General features: G+C 49.9%; 1 protein-coding gene across 50 annotated transcripts in view; it reads left to right on the top strand.

Annotated features, from left to right (window-relative positions):
• The window catches only part of CATSPERG (catsper channel auxiliary subunit gamma), a 31,591-nt gene extending 21,589 nt beyond the window's left edge, over positions 1-10,002 (top strand). For 23 of the 50 annotated variants that reach the window (XM_081516586.1, XM_081516610.1, XM_081516579.1 and 20 more), the window contains 13 exons: positions 346-559; positions 898-960; positions 1,064-1,250; positions 1,340-1,458; positions 1,601-1,681; positions 1,772-1,828; positions 6,825-6,981; positions 7,139-7,202; positions 7,341-7,436; positions 7,700-7,789; positions 9,116-9,208; positions 9,303-9,402; positions 9,493-10,002. In XM_081516586.1, the coding sequence (XP_081372712.1) occupies positions 346-559; positions 898-960; positions 1,064-1,250; positions 1,340-1,458; positions 1,601-1,681; positions 1,772-1,828; positions 6,825-6,981; positions 7,139-7,202; positions 7,341-7,436; positions 7,700-7,789; positions 9,116-9,208; positions 9,303-9,402; positions 9,493-9,777 (1,606 nt within the window). In that variant the 3' untranslated portion in view covers positions 9,778-10,002. Of the gene's footprint in view, positions 1-345; positions 560-897; positions 961-1,063; positions 1,251-1,336; positions 1,459-1,600; positions 1,682-1,771; positions 1,829-6,824; positions 6,982-7,138; positions 7,203-7,340; positions 7,437-7,699; positions 7,790-9,115; positions 9,209-9,302; positions 9,403-9,492 lie in introns of all 50 variants that reach the window. The other 27 variants (XM_081516577.1, XM_081516571.1, XM_081516587.1 and 24 more) reach the window with 4 other exon arrangements.
• Positions 10,003-14,660: the final 4,658 nt, after the last annotated feature.

Below are 14,660 nucleotides of genomic sequence, written 5' to 3'. Positions count from 1 at the left end.
TTGAACTTCATGGTCAGATTTTACATCCTTCTGCTCACCTGCAAAGGAGCCCAGGGAGGCAGCTGGGAGTGGTGGAGGAGTGAAGTGGAAGAACCCTTAGAAGGTTGAGTACCGTGGAGGGGTCGGGGAGAGTCTAGGATGAGGTCCAGGACTCTGTTCTGAGGGTTCGAGGGACAAGCAGATAAATATGTCCCGGGCTGAACCTGAGGAGGAAGGTCAGGGATTGCGTAGGTCAGGATCAGCCTTGCGTAGTCAGCAGTGCAGGGGTGGGAAGCAGGCCCGCGGAGGTTCCTGGTACGGGGATCCCTGGAAAGTCAGCCTCCGTCCTCCACTACCGCCGCTCAGGAGCCACCTGACGCTGTCCTTCTCCAACTTCTGCCCCTTCACGGTGATGCGTCTGCGGGAGCTGCCCAACCCGCAGATCTACACGCGCCAGGAGCGCTACCGCGCGCAGCCGCCGAGCGTCTTGGAACCCTGGGGCTTCCACAGCGAGAAGTCGCTGGCTGTCTATCAGGGCCTCGTCTACTACCTGCTTTGGCTGCACTCGAAGTACGACAAGGTGGGCGCCTGGCTGTGGCCGGGGCCGTCCGGGCCGGGTCCTGCCTGAGGCGGTATCGCAGGGGCTTCTACGCGGGAGAACCGCGGCGAGGGGCGGAGGAGAGCAGAGCCGCCTCGGTGCTTCTGAGGCTGAGAGGGGCCCGAGGAGGGGATCGAGCTCGGCTCAGAAGAGATGGCTTTGGGCTGGGGGCGAGGGTGGGCGGTCAGGCCGAAAGCCGGGCTTGGGTGTCTATCTTTCAGTTTGGGTCAGGGGCTGGGACTGAGGCTGGGTACACTGCCTGCCTGGGCAGGCCCCTTGACATACCCACCCCCTCCCCTCGGTCCCTGCGATCCCTTCAGCCATACGCGGACCCAGTGCACGACTCCACGTGGCGCTGGTGGAAGAACAAGAAGCAGGACCAGGTGCGTGGAGAGGATGGCGAGTCGGGGGAATGGGCTGAGCTTGGATCTCCCCTCACCATCCCCCTGTCCTGGCACTGACTTTGCCCCGCACCCCGTCGCCTAGGATTACTACTTCTACCTGGCCAGCAACGGGCGGAGCGCCGGCAGTGTGCACGTTGAGATGACCAGCTACGAAAAGATCTACGACCTCAAGGCCGAGAACGAGCTGCCCGAGCGCATCTTCCTGGACAAGGGTACCAGCTACAGCTTCTCAGTCTTCCTAACCGCCCGGAACCCGGAACTCCAGCACGGTCTGTGGGCGGGGCCTGGGTGTTGTAAATGGGCGTGGCTTCGACTGGGTCACGCCCCCAGCCTTAACCCCGCCCTCTGCTCCAAGCAGGTCCCTCCTTCCAGGTGCTGAGCCCCGTGGATCTGGCTGTGGTGCTGGCGGACCCCGACTGCATCGAGGCGGCGGTGAAGGAGAAAGTCCTTGTTAATCTCAACTCGGTGCTTTTCTGGGTGAGACCAGGTGGAGAAGAGGCGGTGACGTGATGGCGGAGCTACTGGGGCAGTGGACCTGTTAGAAGCCCGCGGTTATTTGAACGGTGCCTGGGTCCTCCCGCTGGCCTACTGACCCCTTTACTTCTGACCCCACCCCCAGGTTACGCTCAGTGATAAAAGGTCTTGCTTTGACCAGGGCATTAGTGGACATCACCTCATGAAGACCTCCATGCTCGTCAAGGTGTGTGGTCCAAGCCTGGAGGGCAGGGATGCAGATGAGGGGAAGGACTAGGCCAAGGGGTCCCATCTCATCTCCTGCTCCTACTTGCAGGTGTTGGGCTCATCTGGGCACTGCTTCCAGAACCTGAACCAGGAGCCCCGCGTGCAAGTATTGGACTTGGGGTCCTGGGCCCTGTGCTAGGAGGGAAGAGTGTGGGTCAGTCTCAACAGGGTGGGATCTGAGGGCTCTAGCTGGGAATCCCATGAATGCCTTCCTAATTTTTTCTTTCTAATTCATTTTTATCATTTACCCCACCCAGTCACCCCCTTCCTCCTTTAATCCATTCATGTTTTCAGAAAGGGCTGCACTGCGTAGATTATATTCAAATTTGTGTGTTCCTTCTGATACTTTTCTTCTAGGGGAAGTTAAGTATGTGTGACACAGGGCTTGTTTTTCCAACTGGTCCAAAAGTGGCGTGTGAACAAGCTTGGCTCTCCCCTCATGCCTTGCTCTTCCTTTGCCCGCTCACACGTGCTTTGTTCAAGCCTTTGTGTCCTTGATTCTTCACCTGCTATGGAGGCAGACAGTGAGGCTCCGAGAGATGCAGACATCTGCTCTGAGTAACCCCCGGAGCTAACAAGTGGTAGAGGAGACCTTGTTCTCACTCAGTTCCCTGCCCACTCTCCAGGAGACAGACCCTGGTGCTTCTCTTTCCTGGGTTGGTATGAGTGCATGCTAAGTCACTTCAGTCATGTCCGACCCTTTACGACTCCATGGACTGTAGTCTGCCAAGCTCCTCTGTCCATGAGATTCTCCAGGGAAGAATACTGGAGTGGGTTGCCATGCCCTCCTCCAGGGGATCTTCCTAGCCAACCCAGGGATAGAACCCTTGTCTCTTATGTCACCTGCATTGGCAGGTGGGTTCTTTAACACTAGTGCCACCTGGCAAGCCTGAGTTGCTATGACCCAGGGGAATTTAAAAAAGGGACTTGTAACAGCTCCCAACTCCTTGGATTACATGGGATATTCAGGGTCAAATGCAGGGAAGAGTGACCACAGCCCAGTAACTGTTTCCTGCTAAACTGAGTTCAGTTCAGTTCAGTCGCTCAGTCGTGTCCGACTCTGCGACCCCATGAACCGCAGTACGCCAGGCCTCGCTGTCCATCACCAACTCCCAGAGTCCACCCAAACCCATGTCCATCGAGTCGATGATACCATCCAGCCATCTCATCCTCTGTCATCCCCTTCTCCTCCTGCCCTCAATCTTTCCCAGCATCAGGGTCTTTTCAAATGAGTCAGCTCTTCGCATCAGGTGGCCAAAGTATTGGAGTTTCAGCTTCAACATCAGTCCTTCCAATGAACACCTAGGACTGATCTCCTTTAGGATGGACTGATTGGATCTTCTTGCAGTCCAAGGGACTCTCAAGAGTCTTCTCCAACACCACAGTTCCAAAGCATCAATTCTTCGGCACTCAGCTTTCTTTATAGTCCAACTCTCACATTCATACATGACTACTGGAAAAACCACAGCCTTGACTAGACGGACCTTTGTTGACAAAGTAAAGTCTCTGCTTTTTAATATGCTGTCTAGGTTGGTCATGAATTTCCTTCCAAGGAGTAAGTGTCTTTTAATTTCATGGCTGCAATCACCATCTGCAATGATTTTGGAGCCCCCCAAAATAAAGTCTGGCACTGTTTCCACTGTTTCCCCATCTATTTCCCATGAAGTGATGGGATGGATGCCATGATATTAGTTTTCTGAATGTTGAGCTTTAAGCCAACTTTTTCACTCTCCTCTCTCACTTTCATCAAGAGGCTCTTTAGTTCTTCTTCACTTTCTGCCATAAGGGTGGTGTCATCTGCATATCTGAGGTTATTGATATTTCTCCCGGCAATCTTGATTCCAGCTTGTGCTTCCTCCAGCCCAGCGTTTCTCATGATGTACTCTGCATAGAAGTTAAATAAGCAGGGTGACAATATACAGCCTTGACGTGCTCCTTTTCCTATTTGGAACCGGTCTGTTGTTCCATGTCCAGTTCTAACTGTTGCTTCCTGACCTGCATACAGGTTTCTCAAAAGGCAGGTCAGGTGGTCTGGTATTCCCATCTCTTTCAGAATTTTCCACAGTTTATTGTGATCAACACAGTCAAAGGCTTTGGCATAGTCAGTAAAGCAGAAATAGATGTTTTTCTGAAACTCTCTTGCTTTTTCAATGATCCAGCAGATGTTGGCAATTTGACCTCTGGTTCCTCTGCCTTTTCTAAAACCAGCTTGAACATCTGGAAGTTCACGGTTCACGTACTGCTGAAGCCTGGCTTGGAGAATTCTGAGCATTACTTTACTAGCATGTGAGATGAGTGCAATTGTGCGGTAGTTCAAGCATTCTTTGGCATTGCCTTCCTTTGGGATTGGAATGAAAACTGACCTTTTCCAGTCCTGTGGCCACTGCTGAGTTTTCCAGATTTGCTGGCATATCGAGTGCAGCACTTTCACAGCATCATGTTTGAGGATTTGAAATAGTTCAACTGGAATTCCACCACCTCCACTAGCTTTGTTCGTAGTGATGCTTCCTAAGGCCCACTTGACTTCACATTCCAGGATGTCTGGCTCTAGGTGAGTGATCAACACCATTGCGATAATCTGGGTTGTGAAGATCTTTTTTGTACAGTTCTTCTGTGTATTCTTGCCACCTCTTCTTAATATCTTCTGCTTCTGTTAGGTCCCTACCATTTCTTTTTTTTTTTTTAATAAATTTATTTATTTTAGTTGGGGGCTAATTACTTTACAATATTGTAGTAGTTTTTGCCATAAATTGACATGAATCAGCCATGGGTTTACATGTGTTCCCCTTCCTGGACCCCCCTCCCACCTTCCTCCCCATCCTATCCCACTACCATTTCTGTCCTTTATCGAGCCCACCTTTGCATGAAATGTTCCCTTGGTATCTCTAATTTTCTTGAGGAGATCTCTAGTTTTTCCCATTCTGTTGTTTTCCTCTATTTCTTTGCATTGATCACTGAGGAAGGCTTTCTTATCTCTCCTTGCTATTCTTTGGAACTCTGCATTCAGATGGGAATATCTTTTTCCTTTTCTCCTTTTTTATTGTAGCTTTTTACAAAAATAAATTTTTTTAATCTTTGGTTGCACTGAGTGTTCCTTGCTATGTGCAGGCTTTCTCTAGTTGCAGCATGTGGGGGCTACTCTTCACTGTGGTGCATGGACTTCTTATTGTAGTGGGTTCTCTTGTTGCAAGACACAGGCTCTAGGCACGTGGGTTTCAGTAGTTGCAGCAATTGGGCTCAGTAGTTGTGACTCCTGGGCTCCAGAGCACAGGTTCAATAGTTGTGGCACTTGGGCTTAGTTGCTCCGAGGCTTGTGGGATCTTCCCGGATCAGGGATCGAACCCATGTATCCTGCATTGGCAAGTGGATTCTTCACCATTGAGCCACCAGGGAAGCCCCAAGATACTGTAAGTTAAGAGGTGGTGTGCACTAGGAGGAAAAAAAAGCAGGCAAGAGGCGTAGGTAGGGAAGCCTTTTCCATAGGAGGGCTCGGGGAAGACCCAGCTGAGGAGGAAATATTTGAGCAAAGACTTGAAGGAAGGGGAGAAGTGAGCATGCAGTTATGTATCAGAAGGCATGCCAGTGAGAGGGGACAGAGAGCAGAGGCCTGGAGATGGAAGTATGTTTCCTGTCTTAGACTAAAGGAATAGCAAGGAGCAGGCATGGCTGGAGCAGGGTGTACAAGGAGGACGGTGGAGAGAGATGAGGTTGAAGAAGTGTTGGGCAGGTCACATGGGAGGAATCTGAGCAGAAGAGTGACTCAAGTTTCACGGAGTCCCTCTGGCTGCAAGTGTGGGACAGCCTGGAGGGGAGAGACGGGAGCAGGGCCAACCCAAGTAGGGCAGAAGAGTTGGGGGAAGACAGTGGCTCTATCTTGAAGTCTAGAGACAACAGGATTTCTGAATGGACTGGATGTGGGGTTGAGAGAAAGAGAGGTTTCTAGGATGAGACCAAGGCTTGTTAGCTTGAACATGGAGGGATGGAGTGTCGTGAACAGAGATGGATTGTGGATAGACTGAATCTGAGAAATCTTCTCAGTGATTCAGTGGCTGATAGGTGTAAAGTCTTTGGCTCAGGCTCAATCTGTGGCCAAAACCCCTCTCCACAGGAGCCAGCAAGCCCAGACTGCAGTCTCTAGATGCCCATGTCCTTCTGACAATGGGGTGAAACCCCTGGGCCCTAACCCCAGAATGGGCCAGGAACCTTTCATTCCCAAGATCCTGAACTCCCATCCTGGGCCCTACTTCCCTCATGTATCCCATGCTTCCCCTACGTCTACTGTTTAGGAAATCAGGCTCCACCGCAGCTCTTCATTGTCATATTATTTTTGGCTATGCAGGCTTGTGGGATCTTAGTTCCCCAACCAAGAATTGAACCCAGACCCTTGGCAGTGAAATCAGAGTCCTAACCACTGGACCACCAGAGAATTCCCTTAGCTTCAGCCAGTTAAAGTTCAGCTAGGAGCTGGCACTTCCCTCGTGGCTCAGACTGTAAAGAATCTGCCTCCAAGGCAGGAGACCTAGGTTTGACCCCTGAGTTGGGAAGATCCCCTGGAGGAGGAAATGGCAACCCACTCCAGTATTCTTGCCTGGGAAATCCCATGGACAGAAGAGCCTGGCTGGCTACAGTCCATGCAGTCGAAAAGAGTCTGACACAACTGATTGACTAACACACACAGAGGAGCTGGCTGCTTCAGAGGCGTAGGTGTTAGTGGTTTTGTATGTCTTATTCTGAAGGCAGTTGGTAGCTACCTGACTCAGTTTGAATCCTGGCTCTACCACATTCTCAGCTGTGTGACTTGACTTCTCTGTGCCTCACTTTTGCCATCTCGTTAAATGGAGCTGTTAATGGTCTATATTACGCAAGGTTGTTTTGAGGATTAAACGAACTTGAATATGTAAAGCTCTGCGCAGAATCCCTCCGTGCCTTGTGCACAGTAGGAGCTATGTAAGCGCTTGCTGTTTTTATTGTTTTAACGATAATAATAATAACCAGCTTGGCCCTCTAGTGAGGGTGAGCCTGGCAGGTAGTGGTGGTGTGTGGGGGGGAGGGGTGTCCCTCCTGCCAGACCCCCACGACCAGGCTTTTCTCCTCCCCCTCAGAACAACCTGATGGTGCCAGTGCTTATCGGCTGCCCGCCAGGTAAGCGCCTGGCCTTCGACATCACCTATACGCTGCAGTACAACCGCATGCAGAACAAACATTACTTCGACTGCGTCAAAGTGGACCCGGAGATGCCCTGCTTTCTCTTCCGAGACAGTGGGTGTCCAGCGTCCTCTCCTTTACCCTCCCCGGCCCTTCCTGCCCGCCTGCTCACTGCCCCCACCCATCCTCTGCCCTTCCTTTGGGTCATTTCATCTCTCCTCCTTCCCCCTTCTCATTTCTCCTGCCGGCCTCCACCCCTCCGACCCCACAGCCTTCTACCCATTCTTCTTGATCCAAGATTTGGTGACGGGCGATTCTGGCAGTTTTCAGGGCAGGTAAAGTGGGGGCCAAGCCAGCGGCTGACGGGAATGGGCTGGGGGCAAGGGACTGGGGGCTGGGTGGCACGGAGAAAAGGGGGTGGTAGAGGTGAGGCAGGACTCCAGACAGCCCCTTCGAACCTCTGCTCCCCACAGCTACGTGCTGAAGGTGGTGGGCGGCGGGCCCACCCTTGATACCATCAAGGAATACAGCGAGGAGGAAATCTACCGCTTCAACAGCCCCCTGGACAAGTAATCCCTGGGGGACCAGGCCCATAATCGGCCCTTCTCCCCCTGCAGGCCCCCTCCAGCTGCCCAGCCACAGACCAAACCTGGGCTGCAAGCTGTACCCACCGGGCCCCGCCCACAGCGCAGGCTCCCAGGCTCCTGCAAACTCTAGCCCTCCAGTGGCATGAGGCTCCACCCACTGAATCCCCGCCCCCTTCCCCGCCTCCTGTTGGGGCCTCGGTCCGCTGAGGCCCCGTCCCCCACTGAGGTTACCCCTGCCTGCGCAGGACTGGCAGCCTCATCTGGACCACGGAGAACACAACGACCACCGAGGACATGGCTTTCAACATCATGTCCCACAACAGTTTAGGCATCGAGTGAGTGCCTGGGCCAACTGCAGGCCCCCTTCTCCCCCACCTGCCCACATTCTGTCGGGCCTTTCCATCCATTCTGCTTCTGGGAGACTCCTTGGTCCTCAAGCTACACTGACTGTCTTTGTGTTGCTCAAATGAGACTGACTTTGACCTTTATGGAAACTGGACCCTCTGTCCACAGGACTAGTCCCTCTTAATCTTTTTTTCAGGCCTTAGTTCAGATGCCACTTCTTCCAGAAGGACTTTTCTGACTGTTCTAGGTGGGAGAGTTGGCTCTCACATCCTCCTGTACCTTCCCTATTCTCACCCTGACCCTTCTGAGCTGTCACTGTCTTCTGTGGAGTCTGTCTCTCTTATAAATCCAGGTCCAGAATAGATAACATAGTATTTGTTGAATGAGACAATGAACAAATTCATTCATTCTTGGTAGGCATTTATTGACCTTTGAATGGAGGTATCAATGAATGAATAAAACAACAAAGTAATAAGTTAGCATATAGTAGGAATTCCCTGGCCGTCCAGTGGTTAGGACTTTATGCTTCCACTGCTAGAGGCCTGGGCTTGATCCCTGGTTGGGGAACTAAGATCCTGCAAGCTGTGTGGCATAGCCAGAAAAAAAAAATTAAAAAATTAGCATATAGGGCCTCAGTAGCTATTTTTTTTAAGTTCTCAAAATTTTTATTACAAACAGAACAGTGATAGAACATAAGCTTACATTTGTTGTTGTTTAGTCTATAAGTTGTATCTGACTCTTTGCCACCCTGTGGACTGTAGCCTGCCAGGCTCCTCTGTCCATGGAATTTCCCAAGCATAAATAACTATTTTTGATTCAATGAATGAAAGAAAATGATGCCATGAGCAAATAAAGGAAACGAATGAGAACAAAGTAACCGACTTGCACCTAGTCAGTATTCAACCTGCATTTATTGACTATATGAAAAAAGGAATGAAGATGCGACTTTGTACCTAGCAGCTGCTCCAGCTCCATTTGTGCCATGAAGGAATAAAGGCAGCAAAGAATAAATGAGGAATTGGCACATCATAGGTATACAATCCATAATCTAGATGAATACATAATAACAGAAGAATTGACAACTCCCCTAAAGAAGGGAGAAAAAGAACGGATAGACGAACAGCCTGTCTCTTGGTAGGGGATCAGTCAACCTTACCAGCTAAATGAGTGAAGGTGTGAATCAGGAAGGGAGGGAGGAGGTTGCACCAAGGTAGTGCTCATCCAGAACTTGTCACTTGTCGGGTAGAGAGGAAGATCAGGGCTTGTCACGCGCTAGGCATGATTTGTACCACAAGTGCCTGAACTTGCTCCCCCAGGTGGCTATGTCTGGAGAACTCCCCATGCCATGACACCATTCCCCACAACATCTTCGCCCCCGAATTCTTCTTCAAGGTGTTGGTGAGCAATAGGTGAGGTACACACACAGCTGAGGTGGGATCGGGGGCTTCCTGGGGGAGGTGCCCACCTCCTACCCACCCCATCCTGACCCCCATCCCCCACCAGAGGTGTGGACGAGAGCACCTATTGCGACTACCAGCTCACCTTTCTGCTGCACATCCACGGGCTCCCGCTCAGTGCCAGGCGGGCCTTCCTCATCCTCCTGGTAAGTGGCTGCTCTGGAGCTGCCCTGCCTGGTGGAGGGCCAACCCCCCCCCAGACCGCCTACCATTGCCTGTTGGCCCATTTCCTGCAGGTGTCAGCCAGCCTGTTTGTCGGCCTGGTGATTCTCTATATTGTCTGCTGCCTTCTGTCGCCCTACATGGTGAAGGTTTGCAATATCCTCCGCTGGAAGATCAACAGCATCATTGGCTTAGAATCTTACTACACCTGCAGTACCCCCTCCAACAGCAGGGCCTTCACCCACTCCGGGACCGTGTCTTGGAGGAGTTCCAGGTTCAACTCCAGGATTGTCTCCAAGGGGGAAGAGGAGAACAAGGCTGAAACTAAGGACGCCTTGAAGAGGAAGTCCATCACCTAAGCCTCTGGCCTGCCCCAGCCACCACCCACCCTTGTCTCTTATGTCCTGGGTTGCCTTGGACATGCAACCCATTGCTCGCTCATCCTAGGCCTTTCTCCCTGTTTTGCTTGAATTTTCACTTCGCATTTCAGCATCAGCTATGGGACCTTGTAAGGACTCATGTTCAGTTAGTTTGTACCACCCAGCCGCATAGGTTATTAAAACATCAAAATCCTCCTGTGCCAAGCTGGTACATTGTGGCTTCTCTGTGTGCCTGCTGGCTCAACTCCTCCCCAGAGTGCCCGAGACCTCCCTACAGTCCAGCAGGGTCCTCCATGACCCAGGCCCATTGCCACGGCCTGCAGTCTGTTCTGACTGTTCAGTGCCTAGGTCTAAAACTAATTGTGAAAGATTTTGAATGGCAACACCTATCTAGTGTCTAGTTTAAGGAGGGGGTCTCTGGGGAGGTTTAGATTTTCGTTTTAGTTGCAAGTAGCAAAAATTTCTGTGGTCCACATGGAAATGGTAATTTATGGACTTTGTTAAGGTGGGCTTCAGGTATAGTTTGATCCAGAAGCTTCAATGTATATAGAATTCTGGCTCCATTTCTCTAGCTTTCCCTGCCCTGCCCTCATCTGAGGGTGGTCTCTGACCTCAGGCCAGTGCATCTCACAGTCTGAGGCAGCATATCCATATGTTTTATTATCCAGAGAAAAAAAGGGGCTGGAGTCCAACATTCCCAGGCAAAAGTCCTGTTGGTCACTCTGATTGGATGGGGTTGAATCATAAACTCAATACTTTGCCACTCACTCTGCCAGAAAGATGAGACCTTGCTTGGCTTAAGCCCTTCAGAACCCACCCCTGGAGCTGAGGGTTGTCAATCCCATCCTAATCTCTTGCTTATGTATGGGGAAGGGACATTCTTGTAAGGAACATGTGTGTCAAGAAGGGAAAAAGGAGGACTTCCCTGGTGGTCCAGTGGTTAAGAATCCGTCTGCTAATGCAGGGGACATGGGTTCCATCTCTGGTCCAGGAAGATCCCACATACCTTGGGGCAACTAAGCCCATGCACTCCAACTATTGAGCCCCCACACTCTAGAACCTGGGAGCCACAACTTCTGAGCCCATGCGCCACAACTACCGAAGCCCGCACGCCCTAGAGCCCGTGCTCTGCATCAAGAGAAGCTACTGCAAAGAAAAGCCTGCATGGCACAAAGAGTATCCTCCACTTGCCACAACTAGAGAAAACCCACACCCAGCAACGAAGACCCAGCACAGCCAATAAATAAAAATTTAAAAATAAAAAAGAAGGGAAAACGGAGACCAAAAGTCAAAAAGCAAATGTGCCTGTGTCCTCCACTTCCTGTCCACCCAGTAGGCTCCACTCCAGCCCCTCCCCAGAGGTCTTGGGTGGAGTGACTGTGCAACTCCTCTGATAAGCCCCTCCACTCCTTCACTGTAGAAGCAGAGCCCCAGGGGACACATCCTCTGAGGGGTCACCAGGGCAGACAGCTAAACCAGCTTGTCATGATGAGGCAGCATAGCTCTAGAGCAGGCAAGGCCACTGAGGTCACGTTATAGAGTTTCGGAATCATCAGAGGAACATTCATAGTGGAGAAACTGAAGGACTTGGTCAGATGCAGAAGGATGCTCTGGCTGCCCTGCTGAGGACAGCTTAGCTCTTGAGGCAGCAGGCCAGGGACCGGTGCAGGAGGGGGTGGTGCTGGACCAAAGCCTGGTGTAGGAAGGAGGAGAAGGGGCAGGCGGGAGGGATGCTCAGGAGGTCTAGTGAACAGGCTCTGAGGCTGGCAGGCCATGGAAGGGGAGTGGGTGCTTTTAGGAAAAGGTCCAGGCCTCTACCCTGGGGACTGGGGAACAAAGAGGCTATTCCTGAGATGAGAACTGGGGAGAAGGAACAGGTTAGGGGGAGACACTAAGACCATTTGGGGTCACGGTAGGTGTGGGAGGTCCTAGAGACTTCTAGAGGAGTCTATTCAGGAGGCTGCAGGAACCTCAGGTCTGGGGTTAAGCGGGGAGGTCAGCGATGGCCAGGCAATATGCACAATAATCAATGGTACAGATTTATCAACAAAATTCATTGCACTAATGCAAATTAAGGAGAATGTGACCAGACATCCTATTTTGACCTAAGTCCATTCAAACTGCTGTAACGGAAGACCATAGACTAGGTGGCTTACAAATAATGGAAATTTATTTCTCATACTGCTGCAGGCTGGGAAGTCCCAGATCAAGGTGCTGGCAGACTTGGCGTCTGGTGAGAACCTGCTTCCTGGCTCATGGATGACCATCTTTTTACTGTGTCCTCACGTGGTAGCCACCAGGTCTTCCCTGGTGCTCAGCAGTAAAGAACATACCTGCCAATGCAGGAAAGGTGGGTTCAATTCCTGGGTCGGGAAGATCCCCTGGAGAAGGAAATGGCAACCCACTCCAGTATTCTTGCTTGTAGATTCCCCATGGACAGAGGAGCCTGGAGGGCTACAGTCCATGGGGTTGCAAAGAGTTAGACATGACTGAGTGACTGAACAACAGTGACAACACATGGTAGAAAAGATGAGGAAGGTCACTGGGGTCTCTTTCATAAGGGCATTAATCTCAATTATGAGGGTCCTCGTAATTTTTTTTTTGAGTTTTTCAATCTCAAAAACGATAGAATGATCTCTGTTCGTTTCCAAGGCAAACCATTCAATATCATGGTAATCCAAGTCTATGCCCCAACCAGTAATGCTGAAGAAGCTGAAGTTGAACGATTCTATGAAGACCTACAAGACCTTTTAGAACTAACATCCAAAAAAGATGTCCTTTTCATTATAGGGGACTGGAATGCAAAAGTAGGAAGTCAAGAAACACCTGGCGTAACAGGCAAGTTTGGCCTTGGAGTACAGAATGAAGCAGGACATAGGCTAATAGAGTTTTGCCACGAGAACGCACTGGTAATAGCAAACACCCTATTCCAACAACACAAGAGAAGACTCTACACGTGGACATCACCAGATGGTCAACACCGAAATCAGATTGATTATATTCTTTGCAGCCAAAGATGGAGAAGCTCTATACAGTCAGCAAAAACAAGACCGGGAGCAGACTGTGGCTCGGATCATGAACTGCTTATTGCCAAATTCAGACTTAAATTGAAGAAAGTAGGGAAAACCACTAGACCATTCAGGTATGACCTAGATCAAATCCCTTATGAGTATACTGTGGAAGTGACAAATAGATTTAAGGGTCTAGACCTGATAGACAGAGTGCCTGATGAACTATGGACAGAGGTTCGTGACATTGTACAGGAGACAGGGATCAAGAAAATCCCCATGGAAAAGAAATGCAAAAAAGAAAAATGGCTGTCTGAGGAGGCCTTACAGATAGCTTGGAAGAGAAGAGAAGCGAAAAGCAAAGGAGAAAAGGAAAGATATTCCCAACTGAATGCAGAGTTCCAAAGAATAGCAAGGAGAGATAAGAAAGCCTTCCTCAGCGATCAGTGCAAAGAAATAGAGGAAAACAACAGATTGGGAAAGACTAGAGATCTCTTCAAGAAAATTAGAGATACCAAAGGAACATTTCATGCAAAGATGGGCTCGATAAAGGACAGAAATGGTATGGACCTAACAGAGGCAGAAGATATTAAGAAGAGGTGGCAAGAATACACAGAAGAACTGTACAAAAAAGATCTTCACAACCCAGATAATCACGATGGTGTGATCACTCACCTAGAGCCAGACATCCTGGAATGTGAAGTCAAGTGGGCCTTAGAAAGCATCACTACGAACAAAGCTAGTGGAGGTGATGGAATTCCAGTTGAGCTATTTCAAATCCTCAAAGGTGATGCTGTGAAAGTGCTGCACTCGATATGCCAGCAAATTTGGAAAACTCAGCAGTGGCCACAGGACTGGAAGAGGTCAGTCTTCCTTCCAATCCCAAAGAAAGGCAATGCCAAAGAATGCTCAAACTACCGCACAATTGCACTCATCTCACATGCTAGTAAAGTAATGCTCAAAATTCTCCAAGCCAAGCTTCAGCAATACGTGAACCGTGAACTTCCAGATGTTCAAGCTGGTTTTAGAAAAGGCAGAGGAACCAGAGATCAAATTGCCAACATCCGCTGGATCATTGAAAAAGCAAGAGAGTTCCAGAAAAACATCTATTTCTGCTTTATTGACTATGCCAAAGCCTTTGACTGTATGGATCACAATAAACTGTGGAAAATTCTGAAAGAGATGGGAATACCAGACCATCTGACCTGTCTCTTGAGAAACCTGTATGCAGGTCAGGAAGCACCAGTTAGAACTGGACATGGAACAACAGACCGGTTCCAAACAGGAAAAGGAGTACGTCAAGGCTGTATATTGTCACCCTGGTTATTTAACTTCTATGCAGAGTACATCATGAGAAACGCTGGGCTGGAAGAAACACAAGCTGGAATCAAGATTGCCGGGAGAAATATCAATAACCTCAGATATTCAGATGACACCACCCTTATGGCAGAAAGTGAAGAAGAACTAAAGAGCCTCTTGATAAAGGTGAAAGAGGAGACTGAAAAAGTCAGCTTAAACCTCAACGTTCAGAAAACTAAGATCATGGCATCTGGTCCCATCACTTCATGGGAAATAGATGGGGAAACAGTGGAAACAGTGTCAGACTTTATTTTTTTGGGCTCCAAAATCACTGCTGATGGTGATTGCAGCCATGAAATTAAAAGACGCTTACTCCTTGGAAGGAAGGTTATGGCCAACCTAGATAGCATATTTAAAAGCAGAGACATTACTTTGCCAACAAAAGTCCGTCTAGTCAAGGCTATGGTTTTTCCAGTGGTCACGTATGGTTGTGAGAGTTGGACGGTGAAGAAAGCTGAGCGCCGAAGAATTGATGCTTTTGAACTGTGGTGTTGG

This window comes from Giraffa tippelskirchi, chromosome 7, assembly GCF_054371585.1.
Source record: "Giraffa tippelskirchi isolate mGirTip1 chromosome 7, T2T-mGirTip1v1.2.pri, whole genome shotgun sequence".
Classification (NCBI taxonomy): domain Eukaryota; kingdom Metazoa; phylum Chordata; class Mammalia; order Artiodactyla; family Giraffidae; genus Giraffa; species Giraffa tippelskirchi.
This window is presented reverse-complemented; position numbering and strand designations above follow the sequence as displayed.